This window comes from Coregonus lavaretus (assembly GCF_964263955.1).
Source record: "Coregonus lavaretus genome assembly, chromosome: 14".
Lineage (NCBI taxonomy): Eukaryota > Metazoa > Chordata > Actinopteri > Salmoniformes > Salmonidae > Coregonus > Coregonus lavaretus.
The window spans coordinates 45,425,214-45,439,276 of record NC_140001.1 but is presented as its reverse complement, the minus strand read 5'-3'; the positions used below and the strand labels follow the sequence as shown (position 1 = coordinate 45,439,276).

General features: G+C 43.8%; 2 protein-coding genes across 2 annotated transcripts in view; both read right to left on the bottom strand.

Moving 5' to 3' along the window:
• LOC311141217 (uncharacterized protein) overlaps positions 1 to 1,057 on the bottom strand; it is a 7,670-nt gene extending 6,613 nt beyond the window's left edge. Inside the window, exon 1 of the mRNA XM_084176476.1 lies at positions 63 to 1,057. The gene's annotated coding sequence lies outside the window, so the exon portion shown is untranslated. The remainder of the gene's footprint in view (positions 1 to 62) is intronic.
• A 756-nt stretch (positions 1,058 to 1,813) lies between these two features.
• LOC311141150 (uncharacterized protein) overlaps positions 1,814 to 14,063 on the bottom strand; it is a gene marked incomplete at its 3' end in the record, with an annotated part of 31,630 nt that continues 19,380 nt past the window's right edge. The window contains exons 2-12 of the mRNA XM_084176402.1: positions 10,132 to 10,268; positions 9,730 to 9,829; positions 8,276 to 8,361; positions 7,827 to 7,998; positions 5,082 to 5,261; positions 4,832 to 4,954; positions 4,541 to 4,674; positions 3,851 to 3,881; positions 3,647 to 3,740; positions 3,406 to 3,523; positions 1,814 to 3,292 (exon numbers count right to left, since the gene is read on the bottom strand). Of these exons, the coding sequence (XP_084032528.1) occupies positions 1,814 to 3,292; positions 3,406 to 3,523; positions 3,647 to 3,740; positions 3,851 to 3,881; positions 4,541 to 4,674; positions 4,832 to 4,954; positions 5,082 to 5,261; positions 7,827 to 7,998; positions 8,276 to 8,361; positions 9,730 to 9,829; positions 10,132 to 10,266 (2,652 nt within the window). The 5' untranslated portion in view covers positions 10,267 to 10,268. The remainder of the gene's footprint in view (positions 3,293 to 3,405; positions 3,524 to 3,646; positions 3,741 to 3,850; positions 3,882 to 4,540; positions 4,675 to 4,831; positions 4,955 to 5,081; positions 5,262 to 7,826; positions 7,999 to 8,275; positions 8,362 to 9,729; positions 9,830 to 10,131; positions 10,269 to 14,063) is intronic.

Genomic DNA, 14,063 nt, shown 5'->3' with positions numbered 1-14,063 from the left:
TTGCGTTTTGGTGGAGTAACTGGAAAACTTTTTCTTCCTCTTCTCAGGACTCTTGTTTCTACAACTGGAGCTTCCTCTTCCTCCTCAGGGGGTGCGGTCTTCTCCTCTTCCTCAGGTGGTGAAGTGTTCTTCTCTTCCTCAACTGGCTTTTCTACCACTTCATCTGCAACACATTCCACTACTCTTGCCTCTTCTTTCTCCTCCACTCTTTCTGCCTCTTCTACCATAGCAGCTTCCTCTGCTAGTTTTTCTATAGCTATTTCAATAACTGTTTCCTCTTTCTTCTCTTCGTCCACTTTTTCCTCTTCCTCAATTGTTGCTTCCTCCTCCTTTTCTTCCTCTATGGTTTTTTCTTCCTCCTCCACCTTTTCTCCCACAGTAATAGTTTCAGCTGAAACTGCAGCTTCAGCTTCCTCCATTTTTTCTTCTTCCACTATCTCCGTTTCCTTCACTTCCTCCACCTTTTCCTCTTCCTCAGTTGTTGCTACCTCCTCCACCTTTTCTTCTGCAACACTCTCCTCTTCCGCTGATTCCGGTTCAGCTGCAGCTTCAGTTTCCTCCAATCGCTCCCTCAATTTTTTCTTCCTCCTCCTTTTCTTCCTCTATGGTTTTTGCTTCCTCTCCACCTTTTCTTCCACAGTAATAGTTTCAGCTGAAACTGCAGCTTCAGCTTCCTCCATTTTTTCTTCTTCAACTATCTCCGCTTCCTTCTCTTCCTCCACCTTTTCCTCTTCCTCAGGTGTTGCTTCCTCCTCCACCTTTTCTTCTGCAACACTCTCCTCTCCCACTGGTTCAGTTTCAGTTTCCTCTTCAGCCAGCATTTCTTCTTCCACTATTACAGCTGCTTCCTCCTCTGCCTTTTCCTTCTCCACTGTTTTTTTCTTCCTCCACGTTTTCTTCCTCCTCTATTGCTGCTGTTTCCTCCACTGGTTTTTCTCTCTCTACCCTTTTCTCCACAGAATCCAGCACAGGTTCCTCTTCCTCAGGTTGTTTTCGGCCTCGTTGGATTGTGCATCTAGGTTTGGCAGGGGCAGATTTTCTTCCTTTCCTCAAAACTACTGGTGCCTCTTCTTCCTCAGCTGCCTCTTCCTCATCTGGCGCCTCCACTTTCACCTCTTCCTCGGGTTGTTTGCCTTTTCGGTGGTGGACTTGCTGGTTTTGGTGGAGTAACTGGAACACTTTTTCTTCCTCTTCTCAGGACTCTTGTTTCTACAACTGAAGCCTCCTCTTCCTCCTCCTCAGGTGGTGAAGTCTTCTCTTCTTCCTCATCTGGTTTTTCTACTGCTTCATCTGCTACATTCTCCACTGCTGTTGCTTCCCCCTCCACTTTTTCTGCCTCTCTCAATTACCTCTGCTAGTTTCTCTACCGTTTTCTTCTTCTGCTTCCACCTCTTTCTTCTCTTCCTCCACTTTTTCCTCTTTCTCAGTTATTGCTTCCACTACTGGTGCCTCTTCTTCCTTAGCTGCCTCTTCCTCCTCTGGCTCCTCCACCTTCTCTTCTTCCTCAGGCTGTTTACCTCTTCTTGTGGGAGTTGCGTTTCGGAGTCGGTGTGAGCAGCAGGAAACCCTTGTTTCTACAACTGGAGCCTCTTCTTCTTCTTCAGGTGGTGAGGTCTTCTCCTCTTCCTCAGGTGGTGAGGTTTTTTCCTCTTCCTCGGGTTGTGAAGTCTTCTCCTCTTCCTCAGGTGGTGAGGTTATCTCCCTTTTGGTAGGTTCCTTAACTGGCTTTTGTAACACTTCATCTGCAGCAATTTCTCTTTCTCTTCCTCCACTTTTTCTGCCTCTTCAACTACCATTGTTAGTTTTTCTACAGCTATTTCCATAACTGTTTCCTCTTCTCCTTCCACCTCTGTCTTCTCTTCCTCCACTTGTTCCTCTTCTTCAGTGTTGGTTCCTCCACCTTTTCTTCCTCTGTGGGGTTTGCTTTCTTCTCCACATTTTCTTCCTCCACACTCCCCACTGTTGCAGCTTCAGTTTCCTCAAACATTTCTACTTCTGCTGTCTCCGCTTCCTTCTCTTCCTCCACCTTTTCCTCTTCCTCCACACTTTCCACTGTTGCAACTGTTGCTTTGTCCACTGCTTTTCCCTCATCCATCTTTTCCTCCACAGATTCCTGAACAGGTTCAGCCGCCTCCTCCATCTTTTCATCCTCTACCTTTTCTGCCTCCACTTCCTCTTTCTCAGGTTGTTTGCATGCTCGTGTGGATTTGCGTCTGGGTGTGGCAGGGGCAGAAAATTTGCCTCTGCTTCCTCTCCACATAACTCTGGTTTCCACTACTGGTGCCTTTTGTTCCACAGCTGCCTGTTCCTCCTCCTTCTCTACCTCGGCTTGTTTGCCTCTTTTTGTGGACTTGCGTTTCGGACTTGGAGTAGCTGGAACCCTTTTTCTTCCTATCCTCAAAACTCTTGTTTCGACAACTGCAGCCTCCTCTTCCTCATTTTCCTCCTCTGGTGGTGAGATCTTCTCCTCTTCCTCTGCAGGTTCCTCAACTGGCTTTTCTACCACTTTATCTGCAACACATTCCACGCCGATATCCTCAATCTTTTCTTCCTCCTCCTCCTTCTCCTCCTCTGTTCCATCCTCAAGGCTCTCTGCCTCCACTTCCTGTTCCTCTTGGCTTGTTGTTGTTGTGGCCTTCTCTTTCTCAACAGCTTTTTCCTGGACTTTGCCATCTACTTCCTCCTCTGTCATTTCATCTGTTTTTTCTGCCTCTTCCTCTTCAACAACAGTTGGAGTGGATTTGCGTCTAGGTGTGGCAGGGACAGGAGCAGGGGCAGCTCTCCTTCCTCTCCTCAGAACTTTTGCTTCCACTACTGGTGCCTCTTCTTCTTCCTCGGCTGCCTCTTCCTCCTCTGGCTCTTCCGCCTCCTCCTCTTCCTCAGGCTGTTTGCCTCTTCTTGTGGACTTGCATTTTGGTGTAGGGGTAGCTGGAATGCTTTTTCTTCCTCTCCTCAAGACTCGTGTTTCTACCACTGGAGCTGCCTCTTCCTCCTCAGCTGGCGAGATCTTCTCCTCTTCCTCAGCAGGTTCCTCAACTGCTGGCTGCTCCTCTTTCACTGTCTCCTCCTCAACCTCAGCAGGTTTTGTGAGACAAGTGGATCTTGGTCTGCCTCTTCTTTTCGTTTCCTCCTTCGAGGGTTCTTCAGCTGTTTCTTCTTTGTTCTCTTCTTTGTCTTCATTGGTTCCTGTCACCTCCATTGGAACCTCCTCTGCCTCCTCCACCTCCTTGATCTCTGAGGACACATTATCAAGCTCAATTGCTGTGTCCTCCGTGGCTGTGTCAACGTTATCCTGTCCCCCAAAAAAATGTTTTTAAAGAGCGTGTGTCACTTAAGCCTCCTTACTTCTGGACATTTGAAAAACATTGATTAATTGTTTATGAATCGTATGAATCGTATACATACCTCAGCTAACTCCTCTTTGTCGGACTCAGCTACAGGAACACATTTTTCATTCTCTTGCTGATGCTCTGAAACTGGCTTCTCTTTTGGAGTATCCACCTCTGCTTCAATATCCTCAATCCTACACCACACAGATATGCCAAAGTGAATGACCTTAATTTAGGCAATAGCTATTTAACTGTTCATGTGTTTTACTGTATTCCATGAACATTTGAAACAAAGAAGTATTCACATTCTCTGTTACCTGATGGCTTTCTCTGCTTTGCTTTCCTCTGAGATATTCTTACATTTGAGGCCACTGCTCCTGCCTCGGGTTGTAACTGGCGTTTCTTCCTTCTCTGGAAACATAATCAAAAATGATGTTAGGAGGAGAAACTCTGTGTAGTTTCAGTGAACATACGTTAGAAGTTATTACCAAGATCCAGCACATGAAACAACCAATACTTGCCTTTTGTCACTTTGACCAGTGTAACTTCCTCCTATAAACAAAGTAAATGTTATTACGTAAGCAAAACAATAAACTGTTACAGGAGGGTGCCGCGGTTCCGGAGCAACCCACTAGGTGTCATCCTCCGACAACCTTAGGCACCTCCTTACTCACAGTCTGGACTAATCATTATCCTATTGGTGTCACCTGTGTCTACCTGTTCACCTATGTATTTATGCCCTCACTTCCCTGTGTTCCCTTGCTCAGTTTTCTCTGCTACTTTCTCTATGCTCAGCAGTACTAATCAGTGTCTGATCGGAGAAGTATGTACAGGTAATCGAGAAGTGTTCTCCCTGTTTCTTTATTATTTCAGTCGTAGTTACTATTTCGTATTTTGGCTGTCAGCCTGTTTTTGGAGACTTATTTGCGCCACCATTCTTTTATCATGTTAAGTCCGCTGTTTTGTAACCTGGCTTCGGGACCACCAGTAAAGATCCTTGTTTTCACCATCTCTGCCTACTGCCTACTGTCTATCCTGCACCGCACCTGGGTCACACCTCACACCTACCCTTACAATAAACAACATTAAATTGTACATACTATAAGTAAGTAATACAAAACTAAAATATTGAACAATATACAGATTATTTGTCACATAACATGTTATATATATTCTTTACATTAAATCTATTGTTACATTAAAAAACATACCACAATTTCAACGGTGTACTCCATGGCTTCCTGTTCCTGTATGCGTGATGTCACTTCCTCCATGACCCCCTCATTTTCAGCCACCACAGGGTTCAACACAGAGTGCTCCGTAAAGGAGAGGTACTTGGATAAGGCTGAGGGAAGAAGTCACAATTCCATCATTTTAGTGAGAATCGTCTCCGTTCAAGACGTACAGTGACGTGTCATTCTAGCATCCTAAGTACAGCAATCTAGACACTCAGGCGTTAAGGGATGTGCACGTCTGCCATTTTAAACTTGAGATAAACATACCACTCAGGCCCATAGCCTGGATCTTGTTGGCTATGTTAGTCCTCTGGCTGGGTCCTCCAACACTCTCCACCTCCCACAGCAGGTCTCTGTCGGCCGGGTACAGGCTCAGGTACTTCCCACACACTGGAAAACAATAAGAAGTTGTTAGGGTAGTGGACTGGTAGGCTGATGGCTGCAGATTAGGAGAGTATAAGGAATGTTTTGAGATCTTTCAACCACCCTTGTATTTCCCTGTGTGAACATTGATTACCTTTGTACATAGCTTTTGAAAGGGGGTATCTCAACCCAAGGCAGTCCTCTTTGAAACAGTCAACAAAGTTCTCCAGCATTTGAAGGCCCAGGCCATTGCCGCGGTGACACTTCCTGACGAATATGGAGTCCATGATAGGAAGCTGATAGCACTGTGTTAAGAAGGTACTGCACAAGCTGCCTATAGGGAAAATAGGAAAACATATGGAGACGCATGACAACAGAAGATACTCAGACACATGTACAGTTGAAGTCGGAAGTTTACATACACTTAGGTAGGAGTCATTAAAACTCGTTTTTCAACCACTCCACAAATTTCTTGTTAACAAACTATAATTTTGGCAAGTCGGTTAGGACATCTACTTTGTGGATGACACAAGTAATTTTTCCAACAATTGTTTATAGACAGATTAATTCACTTATAATTCACTGTATCACAATTCCAGTGGGTCATAAGTTGACTGTGCCTTTAAACAGCTTGGAAAATTCCAGAAAATGATGTCATGGCTTTAGAAGTTTCTGATAGGCTAATTGACATCATTTGAGTCAATTGGAGGTGTACCTGTGGATGTATTTCAAGGCCTACCTTCAAACTCAGTGCCTCTTTGCTTGACATCATGGGAAAATCTAAATAAATCAGCCAAGACCTCAGAAAAGAAATTGTAGACCTCAACAAGTCTGGTTCATCCTTGGGAACAATTTCCAAATGCCTGAAGGTACCACGTTCATCTGTACAAACAATAGTACGCAAGTATAAACACCATGGGACCACGCAGCCATCATACCGCTCAGGAAGGAGACGCGTTCTGTCTCCTAGAGATTAACGTAATTTGGTGCGAAAAGTGCAAATCAATCCCAGAACAACAGCAAAGGACCTTGTGAAGATGCTGGAGGAAACAGGTACAAAAGTATCTATATCCACAGTAAAATGAGTCCGATATCGACATAACCTGAAAGGCCGCTCAGCAAGGAAGAAGCCACTGCTCCAAAACCGCCATAAAAAAGCCAGACTACGGTTTGCAACTGCACATGGGGACAAAGATCGTACTTTTTGAAGAAATGTCCTCTGGTCTGATGAAACAAAAATAGAACTGTTTGGCCATAATGACCATTGTTATGTGTGGAGGAAAAAGGACGGCGCGTGCAAGCCGAAGAACACCATCCAAACCGTGAAGCACGGGGGTGGCAGCATCATGCTGTGGGGGTGCTTTGCTGCAGGAGGGACTGGTGCACTTCACAAAATAGATGGCATCATGATGAAGGAAAATGATGTGGCTATATTGAAGCAACATCTCAAGACATCAGTCAGGAAGTTAAAGCTTGGTCGCAAATGGGTCTTCCAAATGGACAATGACCCCAAGCATACTTCCAAAGTTGTGGCAAAATGGCTTAAGGACAACAAAGTCAAGGTATTGGAGTGGCCATCACAAAGCCCTGAACTCAATCCTATAGACATTTTGTGGACAGAACTGAAAAAGTGTGTGCGCGCAAGGAGGCCTACAAACCTGACTCAGTTACACCAGCTCTGTCAGGAGGAATGGGCCAAAATTCTCCCAACTTATTGTGGGAAGCTTCTGGAAGGCTAACCGAAACATTTGACCCAAGTTAAACAATTTAAAGGCAATGCTACCAAATACTAATTGAGTGTATGTAAACTTCTGACCCACTGGGAATGTGATGAAAGAAATAAAAGCCTAAATAAATCACTCTCTACTATTATTCTGACATTTCACATTCTTAAAATAAAGTGGTGATCCTAACTGACCTAAGACAGGGAATTGTTACTAGGATTAAATGTCAGGAATTGGGAAAAACTGAGTTTAAATGTATTTGGCTAAGGTGTATGTAAACTTCCGACTTCAACCGTATACAATTTTGTGCACAAATTCGTTTACATCCCTGTTAGTGAGCATTTCTCCTTTGCCAAGATAATCCATCCACCTGACAGGTGTGGCATATCAAGAAGCTGATTAAACAGCATGATCATTACACAGGTGCACTTTGTGCTGGGGACAATAAAAGGCCACTCTAAAATGTGCAGTTTTGTCACACAACCCAATGTCACAAGTTTTGAGGGAGTGTGCAATTGGCATGCGGACTGCAGGAATGTCTACCAGAGCTGATTCCAGAGAATTGAATGTTCATTTTTATACCATAAGCCGCCTCCAACGTCATTTTAGAGAATTTTGCAGTACATCCAACCGGCCTCACAACCGCAGACTGGGTGTATGGCATCGTGTGGGCGAGTGGTTTGCTGATGTCAACGTTTTGAACAGAGCGCCCCATGATGGCCGTGGGGTTATGGTATGGGCAGGCATAAGCTACAGACAACGAACACAATTGCAGAAATACCGTGACGAGATCCTGAGGCCCATTGTGAGGACAATTTTTTTTAAGGTATCTGTGACCAACAGATGCATATTTGTATTCCCAGTCATGTGAAATCCATAGATAAGAGCCTAATGAATTTATTTCAATTGACTGATTTCCTCATATGAACTGTAACTCAATAAAATTGTTGAAATTATGGCATGTTGCGTTTATATTTGTGTTCAAGTATATATACATTGGAGAGCATACAATACATATAAACGTCTATGCGAAAATGTTCATTGGCTTTGTGAGTTAGGAACTATCTTTGTTTTGAACACAGCTCTTGAACACAGCTCTACTCCATAATAACTGATGTGTGATGAGAATTGAGCATCATTACCTTTATCTACCATGTCAATGCCAGGTTCCTTACCTGAAGGTTTGACTGAGTAGAAGCCGACTGCCTGTCCGTCTTTCCAGAGGATCTTGGCGTTGTCGCTCTCCCCGTGGCAGAGGAAAGGTAGTTCGTCTGAACTCATTTCCATGGCTCTGTACACCACACGGTTCAAAATGTACAGAACTATCCTCTCCCCTAGAGTCTCCACCTATAGAGGAAACCACAACCACATCAGTCAGCACCCCTGTGTGTCTCTCATTCAATTCATTGACCCAATACTGTCTCATTCTTGTAAAATATATTTAAAAAAGAAACCCAAAAATATATACCTATTGTCTCTCTTGGATGCGTCTAATTTCACAATTGCTTTTGCAGCTGTATAATAACTTCTGCAACAATAGTGAGAATTCATACACATGCTATTTCTCGACAACCAGGTGGTGTATTACTACACATACAGCTGAAATAGTTTTCAAAGATAGTACCTCCACACATCCATCTCTGGCAGGGTCTGCTGTTTTTAGGATGTCCTCCAGTGACCACCATCGATCCAACAGGTACAGCCCCACCGCTGAGAGAGATAACACACACAACAATTACATACAGTGCATTCGGAAAGGATTCAGACCCCTTCACGTTTTCCACATTGTATAAAAAAACAAAACAGGAAATATCATATTTACATAAGTATTCAGACCCTTTACTCAGTACTTTGTTGAACCACCTTTGGCAGCGATTACAGCCTCGATTCTTCTTGGGTATGACGCTACAAGGTTGGCACATCTGTATTTGGGGAGTCTCTCCCATTCTTCTCTGCAGATCCTCTCAAGCTCTGTCAGGTTGGATGGGGAGAGTCGCTGCACAGCTATTTTCAGGTATCTCCAGAGATGTTAGATCGGGTTCAAGTCCAGGCTCTGGCTGGGCCACTCAAGGACATTCAGAGACGTGTCCACGAAGCCACTCCTGCGTTCTCTTGGCTGTGTGCTTAGGGTCGTTGTCCTGTTGGAAGGTGAACCTTCGCAACAGTCTGAGGTCCTGAGCTCTCTGGAGCAGGTTTTCATCAAGGATCTCTCTGTACTTTGCTCCGTTCATCTTTCCCTCGATCCTGACTAGTCTCCCAGACCCTTCCGCTGAAAAACATCCTCACAGCATGAAACTGCCACCACCATTCTTCACCGTAGGGATGGTATTGGCCAGGTGATGAGCGGTGCCTGGTTTCCTCCAGACGTGACGCTTAGCATTCATGTTTCTCATGGTCTGAGAGTCCTTTAGGTGCAGAGATGGTTATCCTTCTGGAAGGTTCTCCCATCTCCACAGAGGAACTCTAGAGCTCTGTCAGAGTGACCATCAGGTTCTTGGTCACCTCTCTGACCAAGGCCTTTCTCCCTCGATTGCTCAATTACTCAGGAAGAGTCTTGGTGGTTCGAAACTTCTTCCATTTAAGAATGATGGAGACCACTGTGTTCTTGGGGACCTTCAATGCTGCAGACATTTTTTGGACACAATCCTGTCTCAGAGCTCTACAGACAATTCCTACAACATCATGGCTTGGTTTTTGCTCTGACATGCACTGTCAACTGTGGGACCTTATATAGACAGGGGTGTGCCTTTCCAAATCATGTCAAATCAATTGAATTTACCACAGGTGGAGTCCAATCAAGTTGTAGAAATATCTGAAGGTTGATCAATGGAAACATACTATATGTACCGCTTTTAAATAAATAACCGCTACAATTGGTAAACATTTTCATGATTCATTTTATAGTTCCTGAAGGCACAAAATACACTGTGGCATTACACTAGCCTTAGGTAGGGGGAGGGGAGATTTGAACAGACCATGGATTAAACCAAAACAGCCCAGTTTATCCATGAGCAGTCTCCATTTTGTGTCAACATCATCAACAGTTTCCTCATAAGACAATGTGACTCAGTCAGTCACCTGTAAACTGGTCCTGTGGGGAGAACAGGGCAAGGACCTTCTGTCTCAGGTAGCCTCCATACAGAGGGACGAAACCCACATTGGAAAGACCAATGGGCACCTGGGTGAGGACAGGAGCACAAGGTCAAAATTCAACAATTTAATCTATTGGGGTGTAATTTAGCATACAGTAGAAAAATGCTAGGGAAGTTGTACATTTTAATTTAATCAAAGAGGCTATTTCCTAAGAAAGGGGGCAGATTTCACAATATAAATGTAATGTAGTTTAATGTGGCAAAACGGACCTTGAACAAATGTAGAACTGGAAGGCGTTAATGTAAATCTAGCCAAGGCAGATTCAATGACAGATATTTGGCCATCAAATGCAGTCAAAGCTCCTTTACCTGTGTGGATTGTGTTTACCTGTATGTTGTTGGCGAGGGTGAGGTGTTCGGGTGAGTCTGGATTGTTGTGGAGGATGCTGTTCATGTAGTCCTGGGCTGATCTCTCCAGGACCTCTTGGGTCACGCTGGCCAGGCCGTCCACAGGGAACTCCATCCCTACAGGAACACAGAGCAGTCAGTCACCAGAGTTCACAGATAAGCTCTGTGAAGATACATTATATTTACCCTTTAAATAATCCTTTATTTCACCAGGGAAGTCTCATTTAAATATTGTAATCTTGCCATGGAGCAGTGTTAGAAGGGAACCACTTGGATCACTGACACACACTCACCAAAAGTCAGAAAATAAGTGGTTATATTTCTAAATTTCTTGTATCATTTATTTAACCAGGCATGTCTCATTGTCATGGGACTGGGAGCTTTTGAAAAAGTCAGTTGCATGACATGAACATGACGCTTATCTTGGGAGTACACTAGTTCAACTGTTGGTTGGAACTGAGCACAAAGACCATTGCATTTATGCATGTTGCATATTGGCATGCGGCTGTAATGGTACCAGACAGTACAGGGAAAGCATTGACGTGACCTGCCTCCATCCCTGCAGGCATAAACTACACTGGAGGACTACAGATCAGTGGTTATAAAAACTCCCACAATATAGGCCACTGGTGGATGAGCAGATTTAGCCTAACAAGCTGATAGTGTAATTCTTAATACTTGCTGATTAGCCAGCAGCAGACCAGATTGTGCACTTTGCAGATCTACAGAACCTAAGTGACGGTAGTTTTGGGACTTCAAATAAGATGGCTACAGAGAGTGATCTGTGTGTCCTCTAACATTTGTATTGTAACATTATCATTTGTAATTAAATGATGTGCTGTTATCTATTTATTTGATTACTATAGTCTATTGTAGTTTATCTTAGTCATTATATTAGTCTAATGAATTTGTCATGACCATATCAAAGGCCCCAAAGTAGATTGTATTTTCTAACAAAGAAAACATCTCTCAGCCCCGTCATTCATTGTGCATAACGTGATCATCAAAACAAACAATAGTCTAGACTAGCATGGTTCATCTATGCAGGGAAGGAGAGGAGTTTACACGTCCGCTGAGATGTCATTGTCATCTAATCTAATCCACTTGTCACAACAAATACCAATAATCTTGCTTTGATCTTTCATGCTCACTTGTGTGTCTAACTAATGAGCGGTCTTGGTCGTTTTAGCTTCACTCAGACAACAGAAGAAAAAGTAAATAGATGGTGGATGCCCTTTTCTATTTTAATAGTCAACATTTACTAAGATGTAATTGGAAACAGATGCTTGTGAAAGATGTCACTTTTTATAGAATCAGCTTCTATAAAATTCCTGACGTAGTTTAACAATTTGTGTACTTAATTAAGCAATAATGCCTGAGAACCCTGGAATTATCATGTGGCAACTCCCAACAAGGGCTGTTCTGACATGCTGACCATACCGCCCACTTTGCGTGTGCAAGCGTTGCAAAATAAATGTACACATACATGTTATTCAATAATTTAATCCAAACTGCTCGCGAGCGTCTGCATAGCCAGGCGCTAAAATAGAACTTGGTTCTATTTTTGACGCTTGACGCGCTGCAAGTCCCATCTCTCCCATCTCCTCATTGGTTTTTAGGAGCATATACCCAAGTGGGTGATTGAAAGCTGAACTGAGGTTCACACTCCAGTCCAGTTGGTGGTGGTAATGCACCTTAAAGTTGGTTGCCAACCTTCATATAAAGTCCAAAGAAGAAGAAGACTGAAGGAGGAGAGATGACTAGAAACTATCTAGGTTTCCCCTTTTATCTGTGGATTAATTGTCGGACTAGAGAACACACGATTTTGTGTAACTCAGAATGGGTAAAAATTCTACAAAGATCCAGAAAAAAAAGGACCTTGTGCATTTCAGGTAAATTAACAATCCAATGTTTATATCCGAGGACAAATTAGCTAGCAACAGCAAGCTAGCAACAGCAAGCTAGCTAGCTAAATGTCCATGAATGTTTCAAGTGTTTCGACCTGTCCCCAAATGAATATAGTTGGTTCTGAGTTCATTTTGATGTTTCAACCTGCATATCCTGATCGTGTCTGGTGTGGATGGACAAAACCAACATGTGCTCGATGGCGCACGTGGACATATGCACGTGCACGGTGTAGTCAGCTTGTGAGGCCCGAGGTGAAGCCAAGGGCCTGGATACAGCCCTTGGGGAGAGTTGTCACACGATAATTACAGGCTTTAAGGGCATTATTACTTTTATAAAACGGTTGCCAATATATTTATAGAAATATGAAAAAAAAATCTTATTATTTTAATGAGTACATTTGTTTTTGCATTCTGAAGTTGCTACCCAAGCGGGCTAGTCGTTAGTTATTTTCTCATGTTTTGACCCAGTCGTTAATTTTAATAATTCTATTCATTCGACGTTACTATGTTAAACAAATTATTGGCATGGAGCTATCTAGCAGAGATTCAATGCGAGACAAGAATCTCAATAAATAATGATATAACAAATATCCAATAGGCCTACACAGGCAACAACTATTATGCGAGTCCGAGCTAACCAAGCTAGTTGGTAATGTTAATAGGGACGTTTCCGTTGATGACACACGAGTGGAAGAAGTATTGCTCACCAGAGGTAGAGTACCTCATGAGAAGCTGTAGACCACACTATCTACCAAGAGAGTTTTCATCAATATTTTTCGTAGCCGTCTATTTACCACCACAAACCGATGCTGGCACTAAGACCGCACTCAATGAGCTGTATAAGGCCATAGGCAAACAAGAAAATGCTCATCCAGAAGCGGTGCTCCTAGTGGCCGGGGACTTTAATGCAGGCAAATAAATCTATTTTTCCTAATTTCTACCAGCATTTCACATGTGCAACCAGAGGAAAAAGAACACTAGACCACCTTTACTCCACACACAGAGAAGCATACAAAGCTCTCTCTCGCCCTCCATTTGGCAAATCTGACCATAATTCTATCCTTCTGATTCCTGCAAAAACTAAAGCAGGAAGTACCAGTGACTCGCTCAATACGGAAGTGGTCAGATGACGCGGATGCTACGCTACAGGACTGTTTTGCTAGCACAGACTGCAATATGTTCCGGGATTCATCCAATTACATTGAGGATTATACCACCTCAGGCACCGGCTTCATCAATAAGTGCATTGATGATGACGTCCCCACAGTGACCGTACGTACATATCCCAACCAGAAGCCATGGATTACAGGACACATCCTCACTGAGCTAAAGGCTATAGCTGCCTCTTTCAAGGAGCTGGACACTAATCCGGACACTTATAAGAAATCCCGCTCTGCCCTCAGATGAACCATAAAACAGGCAAAGCATCAATACAGGACTAAGATTGAGTCCTACTACACCGGCTCTGACGCTCGTCGGATGTGGCAGGGCTTGCAAACTATTACGGACTACAAAGGGAAACCCAGCTGCGAGCTGCCCAGTGACGAGAGCCTACCAGACGGGCTAAATGCTTTTTATGCTCGCTTCGAAGCAAGCAACACTGAAGCATGCATTAGAGCACCAGCTGTTCCGGACGGCTGTGTGATCACGCTCTCTGTAGCCGATGTGAGCAAGACCTTTAAACACGTCAACATTCGCAAGTCCGTGGAGCCAGATGGATTACCAGGACGTGTACTCAGATAATGCGCGGATAAAGTGTCTTCACTGACATTTTCAAACTCTCCCTGACCGAGTCTGTAATACCTACATGTTTCAAACAGACCACCATAGTCCCTGTGCCCAAGAAAACAAAGGTAACCTGCCTAAATGACTAACACCCTGTAGCACTCACGTCAGTAGCCACGAGGTGCTTTGAAAGGCTGGTCATGGCTCACATCAACACCATCATCCCGGAAACCCTAGACCAACTCCAATTCGCATACCGCCCCAACAGATCCACAGATGA